This window comes from Fukomys damarensis, unplaced genomic scaffold (genome assembly GCF_012274545.1).
Source record: "Fukomys damarensis isolate Sample0158 unplaced genomic scaffold, DMR_v1.0_HiC HiC_scaffold_19, whole genome shotgun sequence".
In the NCBI taxonomy this organism is placed as follows: domain Eukaryota; kingdom Metazoa; phylum Chordata; class Mammalia; order Rodentia; family Bathyergidae; genus Fukomys; species Fukomys damarensis.
In genome coordinates this window covers 6,535,193-6,551,233 of record NW_022900931.1, presented here as the reverse complement: position 1 = coordinate 6,551,233, position 16,041 = coordinate 6,535,193, and the positions used below count along the sequence as shown (strand labels likewise).

General features: G+C 52.4%; 1 protein-coding gene across 2 annotated transcripts in view; it reads left to right on the top strand.

The window, feature by feature from the left end:
* The window catches only part of Aco2 (aconitase 2), a 42,616-nt gene that overhangs the window by 22,818 nt on the left and 3,757 nt on the right, over positions 1-16,041 (top strand). For both annotated transcript variants that reach the window (XM_010634461.3, XM_010634460.3), the window contains exons 3-12: positions 1,136-1,394; positions 5,629-5,721; positions 8,735-8,893; positions 9,103-9,253; positions 10,498-10,602; positions 11,369-11,460; positions 12,861-12,966; positions 14,637-14,794; positions 14,947-15,020; positions 15,458-15,569. In XM_010634461.3, coding sequence (XP_010632763.1) covers positions 1,136-1,394; positions 5,629-5,721; positions 8,735-8,893; positions 9,103-9,253; positions 10,498-10,602; positions 11,369-11,460; positions 12,861-12,966; positions 14,637-14,794; positions 14,947-15,020; positions 15,458-15,569 — 1,309 coding nt within the window. The remainder of the gene's footprint in view (positions 1-1,135; positions 1,395-5,628; positions 5,722-8,734; positions 8,894-9,102; positions 9,254-10,497; positions 10,603-11,368; positions 11,461-12,860; positions 12,967-14,636; positions 14,795-14,946; positions 15,021-15,457; positions 15,570-16,041) is intronic.

Genomic DNA, 16,041 nt, shown 5'->3' with positions numbered 1-16,041 from the left:
TTGATTCTTGGTACCGAAAAAGAAGAAGAAGAAGAAGATGATGATGATGATGATGATGATGATGATGATGATGATGATGGGAGCCAGCAAGTGAATGGGGACTTGAGGAGGCCACTATGGCAGGTAGGGCAAGTGGATGCTGCCATGATCCCATGTCTGGCAGGACTGAGGGCACAGAGAGTAGGGGGCCAAGGTGAAACTCAGGCTAGGTACTTGAACTATTAATCTCTTTCTGTTGGGTGTGTGTCTGTGTGTGGTACTGGGAATTGAGTCTAGGGAGCAATGAGCTATACCCCCAGCCCTTTCTTTTATTATTTATTTACTTATTTATTTTTATATTTTTGAGATAGATTCTTACAATGTAGTTGAGGCGGGCCTTGAACTCATTGTATAGCTCAGGCTGGCCTCAAACTCAAAACGATCCTCTAACTTCCCAAGTGCTGGGATTGCAGGAATACACCGCCTTACGCAGCTGGTTATTTTATTTTATTTTGGTTTTTTGAGACAGGGTCTCACTGTGTAGTTGAGACTGACCTGGAACTCACTATGTAGCCCAGGCTGGTCTCAAACTCACAGCAATCCTCCTGCCTCAGCCTCCCGAGTGCTGGGATTAGAGGTGTGCACCACCACACCTGGCTAGCTGGTTATTTTATTAAACGATGGGGGTAGCCTGGTGTGGTAGCGTACACCGTCATCCCAGCACTTGGGAGGCAGAGGCAGGAGGATTACAACTTTGAGGCCAGTTTGGGCTAAATAGCAGGAACATGTAAAAAAAAGACAAGAATACAATGAACATTAACGTTAAGATGTCCACTTGCTAGGCACTTGTTAGATAAGTGACTAATGATAGAAAAGCAAATATCCTTTGGGGGAAAACCACCCTGTCCTCCCTCTTGTGGTGTCATCCATTGTTCATCACCTCATTGTGGAGCACTTAATGAGTGCCAGGCAATGCGCCATGTGCTGGAAATGACGCAGGGAGCAAGAGCAGTTGTCCCCGCCCAGGTGGACTCAGGCTCCCTCGCGTAGCCTACCCCTCTGTGCCCTGGTCCAGAGTCCCGTGCCCCGGAGAGAGCAGCTGTGGGCAGGCAGGGTTTGTGCAGCTGGTGCCAGCCCCTCTCCTCTCTCTCCCCAGACTGAACCGGCCACTAACCCTCTCGGAGAAGATTGTGTATGGGCACCTGGATGACCCAGCCAACCAGGAGATCGAGCGGGGCAAGACGTACCTGCGGCTACGGCCTGACCGTGTGGCCATGCAGGATGCCACGGCCCAGATGGCCATGCTGCAGTTTATCAGCAGCGGTCTGCCCAAGGTGGCCGTGCCGTCCACCATCCACTGTGACCATCTCATTGAAGCCCAGCTTGGCGGTGAGAAAGACTTGCGCCGGGCCAAGGTGAGCCCCGTGGGGCACGGGGTCAAGCTGGTGGTTGTGACATGTAGGGCCTGGCAGAGCCCTCCTGCTGGATGGGTCCTGGGGCTCAAATCCACTAGGAAGTGCTCCACCCTGAACGACACCCCAGCCCTAAGGTTTAGTCTTGTTTTTGCCTTTTTCTCTCCTTTCTCCCTGCCTTCCTTCCTTCCTTCCTTCTCACGTACTATGAATGGAACCCAGGGCCTTGCACATGGTATGCAAGCACTCTTACTGAGCTGAACCTAGCTCTTCACTTTGGAAACAGAATCTCACCAAGTTACCCAGGCTCCAGAGTAGCTGAGATTACAAGTGCATGCCGCTGCACCTGGCTTGTTTTTGTCCTTTTCTGATACTAGAATTAGCATTTGGTCATTGTGAAGATGATAGAAAAGACAGAAGAGATCTGAAGAAAAGTAAAACCATCCCTAATCTTGCCATGTTAGATGTACATTTGCTATCAGTTGAGAAAAGTATTGCAGACCAGGCATGGTGGCTCTCATTTGCAATCCCAGCATCCTGGGAGGCTGAGGGAGGAGGATCACAAGTTCACACCCAGCGTGGACAGTTTAGCAGTGTAGCAAAGCCTGGCATGGTGGTGCATACCTGTAATCCCAGTACTCAGGAGGCTGAGGCAGGAGGATTGCTGCGAGTTTGAGACCAGCCTGGAGAACATAGTAAGACCTTGTCTCAAAAAGGAAAATAGAAATAACAACAACAACAAAAAATAGCAAGACCCTGTTCTTTAAAAAAAAAAAAGTTCTGCAGACCAGGTACTGTGTACCCAACACGTGCTCAGAGAGAGCGGTCTGGGGCTCATTCACACATCTCAAATCACCTGTGCACTTTCTCCTGCTCCTCTGACCCTCCGAGCACTTGTCGGAGGAAGCCAGAGGTCACCCTACTGTCACAGTCCATTGAGTCCCACAGCCACATGAGGCCACGCTGAGGCTGACTCTGACCCCAAGTCCAGCAGCGCTGTCTTGGGCAGATTAATCTTCAGGGACCTGTCCTCTGTGGGTGTTGCTGTCAAGATAAGTGGCTATGTGCCATGCTTACCCTGACCAGTCCTGAGCGTGATGCTGCCCTTGGCAGTAGCTGTGCCCCCCCACTCCAGGCCTCCTCACCCCTTGCAGCAGGAGCAGGACCCCCAGGTGGCTGTTGGCAGGAGTTGAATGCTGGCACAGAGCAGGTGTGTGATTGAAAGTACCCAGACTGCAGAGCTCCCTGCCCACTGGAAAACCCTGGGGCAGCCTTCCCATCAGCCCCTTTGTGCTGCCCTGGCCCACCCACCGTGTGTCCCAGTGGCACAGTGGCTCTTGTGCCCAATTGAAGGAGGTGTCCTGCCTGCTGGCTGTGGCTTCCACAGCAATGACAGGATGAGGTGGTCACGTTACGTGATGTCCCTGGGGACAGGAATTGTGTAAGACCACAAGCCTAGGCCCTGTGAGCCCTGGGCTCGGTCTCCCACAGCAGGGCCCATTGCCCAGTGGGGCTGCCCTTCCCCTTCCCCTTGGTTCATGGGTTCAGAATCTACTTGCTGGAGATGAGAGTCCCAGAAAATAGAGCCCATTCCTTCATTATTCAACAAATGTGTCCTGAAATTCTCTTTACACTCCCGGTCTTATGCTGGGTGCCAGGGTTTGGTGTGGGTGAGACAGATGGGGCCCTGGCTCGAGGGTCTTAGAGTCCAGTAGGTTGGTAGGTATAGGACAGTCACAGGATTGGTAATTACCAATTTGTATGTGTTAGGAAGGGAATGTGCAGGATTCCTAGAGCACAAGAAAGAGGTCTGATTTTCATTTCTGGAAGGGAGCCGGGTATGTTGGCAAACACCTGTAATCCCAGCACTAGGAGGCTGGTGCGGGAGGATTGTTATGAGCTCAAGGCTAGCCTGGGCTGCATAGTGGATTCAAGACCAACCTGGACTACATAACTAGACCGTCTTAAAAACCAAACACACAGGACCGGGGATTTAGTTCAGTGGTTCTGCATCCTGCCTTGAAAGCACTAGGTCCTGAGTTCAATCCTCCGTACCCACCCCCCCAAAAAAACCCTAACCCAAACACACAAATACATGTTAGAAGGAAAAAGACATCCTCATTGAGGATGTGAATATAACCTGAGTCTTGAGCAGCTCAAATGGAGAAAAGAATATTCTAGACAGAACATTGACAAAGGCCCCAGGGCAGGAAGAAACGTGTTGCATCTGTGCAAGGAGGGATTGAGCTCTTCGTGGAAGAGCATGATCCAAGGCAGGGTGGGAGGTAGGACCTTCAGGTCTCTGTGTACTGTGCTAGGAGTCCTGGAGAGCTGTTTTAGCATGTTTTCACTACTGTGCCAGAATCCACAGGCTGGGTGGATTACACAGCAGACACTGCAGCATCTGGTGGGGACTGCATCATGTTAGGGTAGGGGCAGGCGAGCCCACCATGCTCATAATACTAATCCTGTTTCTGGGGCACCTGCATTTCCACGTGAATGTTCAGACACAAGGTTTGAGCCGGGGGTGGATATGTGCAGGTTTGAACATATTTGCGTTTTTTTGTTTTTGTTTTTGATACCGGAGAATCTAACTCGGGTCTTTGTGCTTGTGAGGCAAGTGGCGGAACCACTGAGCTAAATCCCTGGCCCTTGAGTATATTCATAAAGGGTCTCTGGCTGGAGTCCACAAAGGGTCTCTGGAGTGACCACCCCAGGGTCCACAGTCGGGGGGTCCACGTTGAGCTCAGGCTGAGGTTGTGTGGTGCTACTTTGGGGCAGTTTCCCATCCCCCAACATTCACACAGACACGTGCACATGGGCCCACTTGGTCCTAATTTCACAAGTGACTCATTTGGAAGTCTAAAGGTCAGGCTATTATTAATTGGGAGGACACTGCTCTGGGATCTGGGTTCTCTTATCTGGGTGACTAAATGGGCCCTCAGAAGGCTGCAGGCTGGCTGGGTTTTTTTTTTTTCCTTTTCTTTTCTTTGGTTTTTTGAGACATAGTGAGACATAGGGTCTCACTATGTAGTTGAGACTGACCTGGAACTCACTAGGTAGCCCAGGCTGGTGTTGAACTCACAGCGATCCTCCTGCCTCAGCCTCCCGAGTGCTGGGATTACAGGTGTGCGCCACCACGCCGCCTCTGGCTTACTCACAGCGATCCTCCTGCCTCAGCCTCCCGAGTGCTGGGATTACAGGTGTGCGCCACCACGCCCGGCCTCTGGCTGGGTGTTTATGTGAAGCAAATGGTGTGGTTCTGAGAATGTTTTATCAAGGTCCTGGGGAGCTGAGAGCAGCTTCCTTCTCTTCCACGAAGCTGTCTCTCCCCTGCCTGAGGCTGACAGTTCTCATTTCCTGATTCCTTCTTTGGGAAACTGTAAGCCATGTGGCACTGTCCCTGTTGTCATGGGTCCACCTCACTTGACTGGGACATGCCACATCTTCAGAGAAAGCCTTGTCCCACATCATCTCCCTACCCCTGAGGAATCTGCCTTCAAATGACAGACAATGGGTGCAGCTCGCCCCATCCTTTTCTGGGGAGTGGCCCTGTTGGCAGCCTTGGCTGGGCCATCAGACACTCCCAAGAACGGGGTCCCTGCAGCAGGCAGACCTGGGCTGGGCACTCTCTGAGGGAAGCTCCTGTCCTCCCCACAGCCTTCCGGCTCTGTCATATCAGGCTGTGGCCTGGGTGGATAGGGCTGGTTTCCAGCCTGGTCCTCTGTCACTCTTGGGTCACCAGCATCTGTTAACGATTGGACTTGATGACCATCTCTGCTGCCTCTTCAGCTGATTCCGTGTCCGTAACGGGTATTCACTCAACACCTGACCTGGTCAGCTGGTGCTACCATGGCAGAGCTCTTCACTGTCGACCTTGCCTAGGGACGTGGTTTCCAGAGGGTGCCTTGGCAGTTATTTAGCCCAGTTCCTGAAGCAAATAAGGAAATCGAGACCCGGAGAACAGGGCAGGGACTTGTGCCAGACCTGCCCCCCTGGCCAGGTGCCACAGAGCCAGGGTTGCCTCTGCTCCCGTCTCTCTTCCCAGGCTGCGAACTGAGATGTGGCCTGCAGTCCAGCCCTCTGGAATTACATTTCAAGGTCTTCAGGACAGGGCCCATCTTCCCAGTGCCACCCTTTCAGAGCCATGGTGGGGTGCAGAGAGGAGAGCACGGCAGGGGTCACCCCAGGTGCAAACCATGTCACTAATGCTCTGGTTATGGATTTGTCTCAATAGGACATAAACCAGGAAGTGTACAATTTCCTGGCAACTGCGGGTGCCAAGTACGGTGTGGGCTTCTGGAAGCCTGGGTCTGGAATCATTCACCAGGTAAGCAGGGCTCAGGTGGCACCCAGTGACCAGAGGGTACCTTCCAGGTCTGCAGAGAGAGACAGGGGACATAAGGTCAGCAGGGCCACAGGGGTGCAGGAGGACATTTCAGCCAGCGCCTAAGACTTCACCTTCTTTACTTGAAAACTAATTTTTATTATGTCAGTTTATACATTTCTGTTCTCTTTGTGAAAAATGAAACCAGTCCCTTCAAACTACCTAGGTAACCTACTTTCCTTTATCCTGTGGTGCTGGAGATCAAACCCAGGATCTTGCATACACTAGGCAAATGTTCTACCCTGGGCTATACTCCAGCCCATTAACCTGCATTTTAAAGTTTGACATACTCCTTTCTGCTCCTTCTTCTAAGCATGTGCTCATCCTCATGTCCCTGTGAACTACAGCATAGAGCGTCACATTTTTATGCCTGTTCTGGTGCTGGGATCGAGCTGCATGCATAGGGTTATTATGTTTGTGTTTTTCCCATTGCATGGGTAACTGGCATTGGGTAGGTGCACCGTGTGTCAGATGCTGGGCTCAGCACTGCAGACACTGACTGTCCAGGCAGCTCCGTAACCCTGTGAGGTGGGTAGCTGTGTTATCCACACCTTACAGATAAGAACTGAGGCAGAGAGGTTAACACACATGCCAGGGTTGACTGTGGAGGTAGGACGTGCAGCCTGGAGCAAGTTGTGTCCCATGCTGTCCCCTTCCTGCTCCTGCATGGATGCTGTTCCCGTTCCTCTAGGTTGCTTCACGGGTTCCCATAGGATGGAGGCTGATGGGCTATGTCCAGCAAGACTTCTTCTAGGGGCTCCCCGAGGATGGGGTTTCCTTTGACAGACAGCTTTTGTTTCTGTAAGAGAGAAACAGACAGAGTATGATGGGATGTAGGTGCTTCATTCCCTCAAAGGGCCTGTTGAGGACACCAACCCATGCATCCTGTATGCGTGGACCCTGCTCTGTCCCTTTCCATCCGGGACCTCACTGTTCACCACCTTCCAGACTTGCTGAGTCAGGCTGTCATCTGACCTTGCCTGGGTCCCCAGCTCTGCACCACTCTCCGGGCCTTCCTGGCAGCTCCTAGGCCAGTTTGGGCTGTGAGCTATTCACACCTGCCCTGGGCCACCTGTTCCTAAACAGGAACACCCAGGGACCTATGTGTACCATGCGGCTTTACCCCTCTCCCTCAGCACCATTCTCCTGACCAAACCCAGCCCCTTTTGCTGGCCTGGCTGGCATCTCAGCTCTCTGCTTCCTGTTTGACCCCTGGTCCTCCCTGTACCCTGCATCAGGGCTTCCCATGTGAACCTCTGTGGAGCCTTAGAGTTACATCCCCACTGTGTGCCTAGTGCTTTCTCCGTGCACCCTGTGCTCTTTGGGATGGGGACTGTGGCTCATGCATTCCTGTCTAGCTTTGGGCCTGGGCCTGGGCCCCAGTGTGGACAGATTGGTATGTTATGAGTTATATGAATCAGTGGCTGAATTTACAGTATTATGTTTTTCATGTTAGTCTACCCTCACCCCATCTGCCAAGCCATATCCACAGAGTGCTGAGGCCACTATCACAGCTCACTTCGTCATGACACTTTCCATAGTTGGTGGGTCTTTATTAGCCTCTCCCTTCTGGATGTGGACCACATTCTGTCTACACAGTGGAGGCCACTGTGAACCCTGTCTGTGGTCTTCATGGATGAGCTTTTGGCATTAAGAATGAACTAGTTCCACATCTTTGTACCTGACTGGGCAGGGGGTGGACAGAGATGGACTGGTGAAGCAGGGTTGCCTGTTCTTCCTGGCCAGCGGCCATGCTGTGTGTCTGTGGGGGAAGCAGGTCTTCTAGCCTTTTGCATAACCCAGGATGAGGGGCCTGACTGCTTGCTGACTCACTGGGCAGATGCCTTGCCCCAGACCAGGCCCTGGGTTTTTGTAGTGTCCCAGGGAGCTTGCTCATGTTCCTTCAGAGCTGTCATTTCTCTGATCTTCCAGACACTGAGAGTGGGCATCTAAGATGGCACCTAAGATGATGCCATCTGACTGGGGGCACAGAACCCCAGGTGGAGGATCTTGCTTCAAAAGAGTAGAGCAACCCCTTGCACTACCACCACTGTACCTGCTGAATATACGTGTGTGTGTGTAGTCATCCCAGGGACCTGAGAAGCCTACACTTGTAGGCTGGTTTGTATAGAAAAGAAACCTGAGGCCTGGAGGGGTTAAATGACTTGCCAAGGTCCCACAACTACTAGTAGTGATGGGCCAGAACACAGACCCACGATGGGGGGCACTAGTCCAGGGGGCCTTCCCAAGTCCTCCTCAGAGGAGGCTGGGCAAGAGGACTGCAGGTGGGTGCTGACCTGCACCCTGCTGCTTTCTCACCAAATGTTTTAGGAGATTGCCCAGTGCCAGGGCCTTCCCAGCTAGGGGGGACCTAGGAAACTGGACACACGATGCAGCTGTTGGCACCTGGGAGCCTTGCACTTCTCCCTGTTGAGCAGTGGAGACACTGATGGCCCTTTGTGCCCACTGGGGCCTCAGAACTTCCTTAGCTTCCCAGCAAGGGCTGTGGCCAGCTCGTGACAGAACTGTCCCTCTGAGGCGAAGCCACATAGGCATACTGCCCACACAAGGAGCATCTTGAAGCTGTGACGCTTGTCCCAGCCCCATCACGGGACATACTTATGTGCCAGTTTATCTGGTTCTCGCCGCTCCCTGGGTTAAGGTGGTGTGGGTGTTTATACCGTAGTGCAGATGAGGAAACAGGCTCAGGGAGGCGCAAAAAGGCCAAGCCACACAGGAGGAACTGTGAGAGCTACTCATGAGCCTCAGCTGCCTGCGTCCTAAGAGCACACTGGAGGTAGCCTATATTAAACAGGGCTCCCTACCTGATCCCATCCTAGGGCAGCCTTGGGCATGGGCTGGCAGCCCTGGGGGTGGACAGTTGTACAGACACCTTTGATTCACCTCCATTGTCTACTGAGGGCTTCTGAGCATACGATCTTGGATTCTTTTTCAGATTATTCTGGAAAACTACTCCTACCCTGGAGTTCTTCTCATTGGCACTGACTCCCACACCCCCAATGGTGGTGGCCTGGGTGGCATCTGCATCGGCGTTGGGGGTGCTGATGCTGTGGACGTCATGGCTGGGATCCCCTGGGAGCTGAAATGCCCCAAGGTGAGGGGCAGGAAAGGACTCCCGCTGTTGGCTTCAGGGGAGGTTGGTGAGGCGTGATGGTATCCTGTGGGCCCCAAAGAGCCGAGGGAATTGGTTAGGCTGGAATTCCTTTGCGAGGGAGGCAGGGACGAATGAGCAGAGAGGGGAGGCCAGCAGCTCGATTCCTGGACTTCCTGCTTGGAGCCATCGTCTCACCTACCTCCTCTTAGGTGATCGGTGTGAAGCTGACGGGCTCCCTGTCCGGTTGGAGCTCACCCAAAGATGTGATCCTGAAGGTTGCAGGCATCCTCACAGTGAAAGGTGGCACAGGCGCCATCGTGGAGTACCACGGGCCTGGCATCGACTCGATCTCCTGCACTGGTGAGGAGGACACTCGCAATGTGGCCCTCACCTCATGTAGGCCTGACGGGCTTCCCTGGGGGTGGGTCCAGGCAGTGTGGGGCAGGGATGGATGTGCAGGCCCCTCGCCCATCTGACTGAGCAATTAAGACCCTTCCCAAGGTGGCAGTAACTTCCTGTGTTGGGGCCCAAGCCAGCTTCTGCCGAGCCCTGGGCCACTTGGGTGATCGTGAGACTCTGGAGCAGATGAAGGTGGTTGGGGAGGGGGATCGGTCAGAGCCGGCTTCATTCAGAGTCCTGCATCTTCCTTTAGCTGGAGTCCAAGCTCTGCTTGCTTCCTGCAGGTAGAGATTATTGCCTCCAAAACCAGATATGAACCAGGGACCTCGTGTCCATGCTGCCTATACCCTTGGAAAAGCAGGGAGACTCAGAACACACCTTGGTGCCTGTCCAGTCAGGGCTTCCTAGGCCCCATCTCCACTCTGTAGCAGCCCCTCACTCTACCACCATGGCACAGCTCAGCTGGGAAGCTGGTAATAGGCCTGGGTGGATGTCTGGACCTGTGAGCCACCAGTTCTGTGAGATGCTGTGATCAAAAGAGTAGACAGCATCCTTTTTTTTTTTTTTTTTTTTTTTTTTTTTTTTTTTTTTTTTTTTTTTTTTTTTTTTTTTTTTTTTTTTTTTTTTTTTTTTTTTTTTTTTTTTTTTTTTTTTTTTTTTTTTTTTTTTTTTTTTTTTTTGAGCCAGGGTCTTGCTGTGTTATCCGGGTTGGCCTCAAACTCCTGGGATTAGCAGTCCTCCTGCCTTAGTCTCCCTGATAATTGGGACTATAGCCCATGTCACCGTGTCCAGCTTATCATCCCATTCTTATTGCTGAAATTCAGAAAAATGCCTTCATAGAACCATAGTGAGGCTGCCAGAGGGCAGAACCTCAGCAGGCAGACCTAGATCTGAGTTCTAGCACCAGCATTTATTTGCTTTCTGCATGACCTCGAGTCTCCGTGAGCCACGTCCCTCACCTGTGAAATGGACCCAGTAATAACTGGGCAGTGACTGGTCCACCTTCACTACATGGTGGCTGTCACCTCTGCCCTGCACGATAGCCAGGCCTCGAGTGAGAAGCCAGCTTTTGGGGGCGCAGGGATGGTCCCTACCACTGGGAAGCCCTCTTATTGTGGAAGCAATGCTGCCACTCCCTGGTGTGAAGAGCTGGGTGAGACCCAAGCCCAGCCCTCGGCCAGGCCACAGGCTCCGTCTCTCCCCAGGCATGGCGACCATCTGCAACATGGGCGCAGAAATCGGGGCCACCACTTCAGTGTTCCCGTACAACCACAGGATGAAGAAATACCTAAGCAAGACAGGCCGGGCAGGTGAGCCGGAAGGAAGGGCCACTGCACTTGGGCAGGACAGTCACGCTGTGGCCCCCACCCCTGGAGGAAGCAGCACCCATCCCTTTAGAGCAGGGTCCTTACCCTGCTGTGTCCACACCGGCTTCAGAGGCCAAGGAGCTCCTTCAGGTGTATGAGCTGGGTGACTGCAGTCTCTAGGGGTGAGTTATTCTCACCTGGAAAGGTCGCTGGATATTGGTCCTTCTTGGCATGGCCCCTGGTGCCCCCTTCAGGAAGCTCCGGAAATTGACATGGATCTCTTCTGTAACCCCTTGCCCTAGCAGGGGGCGGGGGAAAGCATGGAACCAGGAAGAACACCCTTCCCCGCAGTGCATCCCCAGCTTCTCTGAGCTTCTTGTGAAGCTCAGAGGAGGACGTCATGTACTGGTGCTTGAACGGGACAGAGTGCGGGCTTCCTCTCCCTTCGTCAGTGACTCCTTCCAAACCCCACTCTTGGTCCCCAGGAAAGCCCTCAGCCTCAGTCCCCACTTCCCCATTTCCCCATGTTCCTGAGCACCTCTTGTCCTGGTGACATTGTGGGTTCACTGCCACTCCTTCACCAGATTGTAAGCTACTCGAGGTCAGGGACAGTGTCCTCCTTGCTTTGGCTCTGCTCCTGTGTTGGTGCTGTCAGTGCTTGGCAAGTGCCAGGTAACTGGCTGTGGGTGGCACATGGTTGCATGGAGGGTGAATCTCAGCACCGGTGTCTTGTTTCCTGTACTTCACTCCCTGCCCTTGTTGATTCCAGACATTGCCAGTCTTGCTGATGAATTCAAGGATCACTTGGTGCCTGACCCTGGCTGCCAGTACGACCAGCTCATTGAAATTAACCTCAGTGAGGTGGGTTGGGGGATTGGGGGGACACTGCTATCGTGGGATCAAGATCTCGCACAAGTCCTGCTAGGCCCTTGGTTCTCGGGGCCCCTCAAGGGGTTGGGGGAGATGACAATCATGGAAACAGTGAAGGTGGCCGTGTCTGGCAAATCAGAAACAGATGTCAGTTTAGTGGAAACCAAGGTTTCACCTTTGTAGCTTTGTTTTATTATCAGAGTTTTGTTTTGCTTTTTTGTAAACTTACAAGAGTTTAAGCAAGGTACCAGCCGGGTTTGGTGCCCTGAGGACCAGACACTGGGGCAGGCCTGGGAGAGTCTGAGGAAGCAGCCTGCGTGACACAGACCAGTCTGCACGTGTGTGGGTGTAGGTGCTACTGGGCAAGGCCTGTGGCCCTGGGCAGGTTGTTCAGCCCCTGTGGGCCTCCCCTGGGGTGGTGCTGAGGCAGTGGTGAGGTTAAATGGGTACATTTATGTAGTGACAGTCACTTGTTTGTTTGCTGTGTGCCAAGTACATGGCTGCACACTTCATGTTCATTCATGAGGATCGTCACATGGGAAGTGCCTGGCCTTAAGCCTGTGCTCATTAGAAGATTCTGACAGGGCCAGGGGTTTGGCTCAGTGGTTCCACTGCCTCCCTCACAAGTGCAAGAGCCCAAGTTCAACCCCCAGTACCAAAAAAAAAAAAAAAAAAAAAGATTATAACAGCAGCCAGGTGCCCTGGTACACAGCTATATTTGAGGCTACTAGGGAGGGTGAGGCCAGCATGGACAACTTAGGAAGATCCTATCAGTACAAAAAATAGCGGGGGATGTAGCTCAGCAGCACAGCCAATGCCTGGCAAGCTCAAAGTCCTGAGTTCAACCCCTGGTACAAACACACATGCACACACACACACAGCTGGGGATATAGCTCAGTGCTTCCAAGAGCCAATCTCCAGGAGCACGATCATTTAGTCAAAGTGTGCACCTATAATCCTAGCACTTTGGGGTCCAAGAAGGACGGATTGCAGGTTCAAGCCTAGCTCAGGCAAATGAGTGACTTAGTGTGAGACCCTGTCTCAAAATAAAGCAAAGTGCTGGGGCTGTGGCTCAGAGCAGAGTTGATTCCAAAAGCCATAGAATTGGGGAGATGATGGGTTTGTGAGGAGATGGCTTCCATTTATTCTTCCCCCCTGCCATCTCCTAGCTCTGTGATTGTGAGTACGGTGTCACTTCTGAGCTTTAGCTCCTGGATGTGCAGGCTGAGATGTGCCATGTGTGCACCTCCTGCGTTTCCTGGGACGAGGTTTGAGCCTCAGGAACAGGAGCCGGCCTCCCTGTGGGGACCTAGGAGTTGAGAACAGAGGCTGTGCTCGCTCTGACACTTGTTCCTGCCTCTCCTTCTGTCCTTGCTTCCTTGTCTTTTCAGCTGAAACCGCACATCAATGGTCCCTTCACACCTGACCTGGCTCACCCTGTCGCAGAGGTGGGCACTGTGGCAGAGAAGGAAGGGTGGCCACTGGACATCCGAGTGGGTGAGTGCCTTCTGTCTCGGCAGCTGGCAGTGCTCCGGGCCAGCAGCTGTGGCCAGGGCTCTGGGCAGTCACTCTGCTCCGTGGCACTTCCTAAGCAGGCCCTTTCTACAGTGGGTCTATTAAAAAATAACCTTTTCTTGGTATAAAAGAAATCCAAGCTTATTGTATAAAATATTAACAAGAAGAGTTGTAAAACACCTCTAAAGCCAGACATGGTGGTGTACACCTGTAATCCTAGCACTCTCTGAGGTTGAGGCAGGAAGATCAGAAGGTTGAGCCCAGCCTTGAAAACTTATCGAGACCTTGTCTCAGAAAAATAAAAATGTACTGGGGCTGTAGCTCAGTGGGAAGGCGTTGGGTTCAGTCCCTGTATTGCAAAACCAGACAAAACACCTGGAAGTTTTATCTCCATGCAGGAACGAGATCTTTGGGAGTTACACTGTTTGTCTGTGCACTTGCACACACTTAGGTGTGCGCTTCTGTTTTACAAACATGATCACACCAGCAGCGGTGTTGCACTTGTCATAGTCTGCATGTGTGGACACTCTGGTATATCGGTGTCCCTGGCATCTGCTGCTGTCAGGAGATGGCATAGCATGGCTGTGAAGCGTTTGGACCCTGGGACAACAAGGCCTGGGTTCAGATCCTGGCTCTGCCACTTAATAGCTGGGTGCTGGGTACCCGAGCAAGCTGCTTCCCCCTGCCCAACCAGGAGTAACAGAACTTGCCCTTCACTCTTGTCTGGAGGGCCATGTGACATGTGACGAGATCTTTCTGCTGTATCCACCATTAAGTAGTGTGCTGTCTTGTTCTCACCCTTAGTAGGAGAAATAAACTTTAGAAACGTCTTTGGTGGCTTGATGACTGACAGTCTTAATATCTATTGGTAGTATGATGTCATTCAGTTTTATTAACTTTTTGAATAAATGACAAACTTTTTTGAAAGATCTCCTGTTACTCATAATAAACCAAACAGAACACAAGCTGTTGGCAGTGCATGCACCTGTAGTCTCTCAGCTGCTTGGGAAGCTGAGGCAGGAGAATGTCTTGAGCCCAGGAGTTCCCAACAAGTCCATCAAAAAAAAAAAAAAAAAAAGCCAGGCACGGTGGCGCACGCCTGTAATCCCAGCACGCAGGAGGATCGCTGTGAGTTCAAGACCAGCCTGGGCTACATAGTGAGTTCCAGATCAGTCTCAACTACATAGTGAGACCCTGTCTCAAAAACAAACAAACAAAAAAAATATGCAGAAAAGATAAGTAGTTAACCTCTCCTATCAGCTCTAGTCAGCATTGATCACCACGAATGTTAGTATTCGCCCTCTAGTGTGCATATATGAACTGTGCTATTAGCCTGTGTTCAGTGTGGTGGTTGTGGCTTCACTCTTCAGACTGGTTTATAAACAGCTAGCTGGTCCTTTATTATTAGACACTTAGGTTGCTTCCAACTTGTCTCTGTTAAAAATAGTCTCTACTGGCTGGGGATTTAGCTTGGTGGTGCCGCCACCTCCCTTGCAAGCACAAGGTCCTGAGTTTGATCCCCAGTACCAAAAAAAAAGTCCCTGGCCCACCCCAGTTGGTAAACTCTTTGGACCAGATCTGGGGTTTGAGGGGAGATAGAGACTTCCGGTCATTGTGTGCTGACCCTGACCCCACCTCCCACAATGCCCCAGGTCTCATTGGCAGCTGCACCAATTCAAGCTATGAGGACATGGGGCGCTCAGCAGCTGTAGCCAAACAAGCATTGGCCCATGGACTCAAGTGCAAGTCCCAGTTCACCATCACCCCAGGCTCTGAGCAGATCCGCGCCACCATCGAGCGAGATGGCTATGTGAGTGCCACCTGACCTGCCCTGGCTCCCCACCCCACTGCTGAGTAAAGGTGGCTGCAGGAGGCAGCAGAGTGGCAGTTTGGCCAGGCTGACCTGCCCTTCCTACCAGTCATATGCTTGCCCCACAGCTCTTGTCTTCTTTCCTGGTGCAGGCCCAGATCCTGAGGGAGGTGGGCGGCATCGTCCTGGCCAACGCCTGTGGCCCATGTATTGGCCAGTGGGACAGGTGAGAGCCACCTTTTTGACAGCACTGCCCCTGTGTACCAGAGGTTGAGGGGAGATGTTACTGGGGCAGAGAAGAGACCCGAGCCCAAGGCCTCCCAGGGGCTGCTGCACAGAAGATCTGCAGGCACAGCAGGGTAGGTGGGCTGCAAGTACAGGAAGAGCCTAGCTGAGGCTTGGGCTGGGGGGACGAAGCCCAGGCAGCTACATCCTGACAGCCACAGCAAGGGGCTCTGAGGGAGCTGCTCAGGTCAGGAGACACTGGGCCTTGATGTGGGCTTGGCCTCTCTACAGTCACACAGAGGCCTGAGGACTGCACTGTGTGCATGTCTTGGGAGGTCCCTTTCCTTTCGCGCTCAGCTGGGCTCGTGCCTCAGGAACCCGGCCCATCTGGTCATAGGACAGGCCGGGGTCCCTCATCTTGTTCCTCTGACCTGACAGAAAAGATATCAAGAAGGGGGAGAAGAACACAATCGTCACCTCCTACAACAGGAACTTCACAGGCCGCAATGATGCAAATCCTGAGACCCATGCCTTCGTCACGTCCCCAGAGGTGAGACCACCTGGCTCGGCATTAGCCTCCCTCACATCACCAGGTCCCGAGATGTTTAGCACCAATAGTGGGTATGAGCAGGAACTGAGCACTTTTTCTCCAGGATAAATGCCAGCCTCTCTTTTCTCACTGGCTGCATGAGCTTGGTCCTGTCCTGACCCTGAGTCTCAAGGTCCAGCAGGCAGGGTTATGTATCTGTGGGATGTCTCTCCAGTGCTGGGATTCTAGTTGTGGACCACTATGCTCAGCTTTTGTTTTCTCCTCAGTACACTGGGGATCAAACCCAAGACCTCTGCACTAAGCTACAGCCCAGCCCTGTTTTTGAGACAGGGTCTAGCTAAATCTGTAGATTGGCCAGGATCTATAAATCACGATCCTCTTGCTTCAGCCTCTTGAGGGCTGAGATTATGGGCTGACAGGCATATGCTACCACAGTCATCTTTTTTTTTTTTTTTTTTTTTTTTTTTTTTTT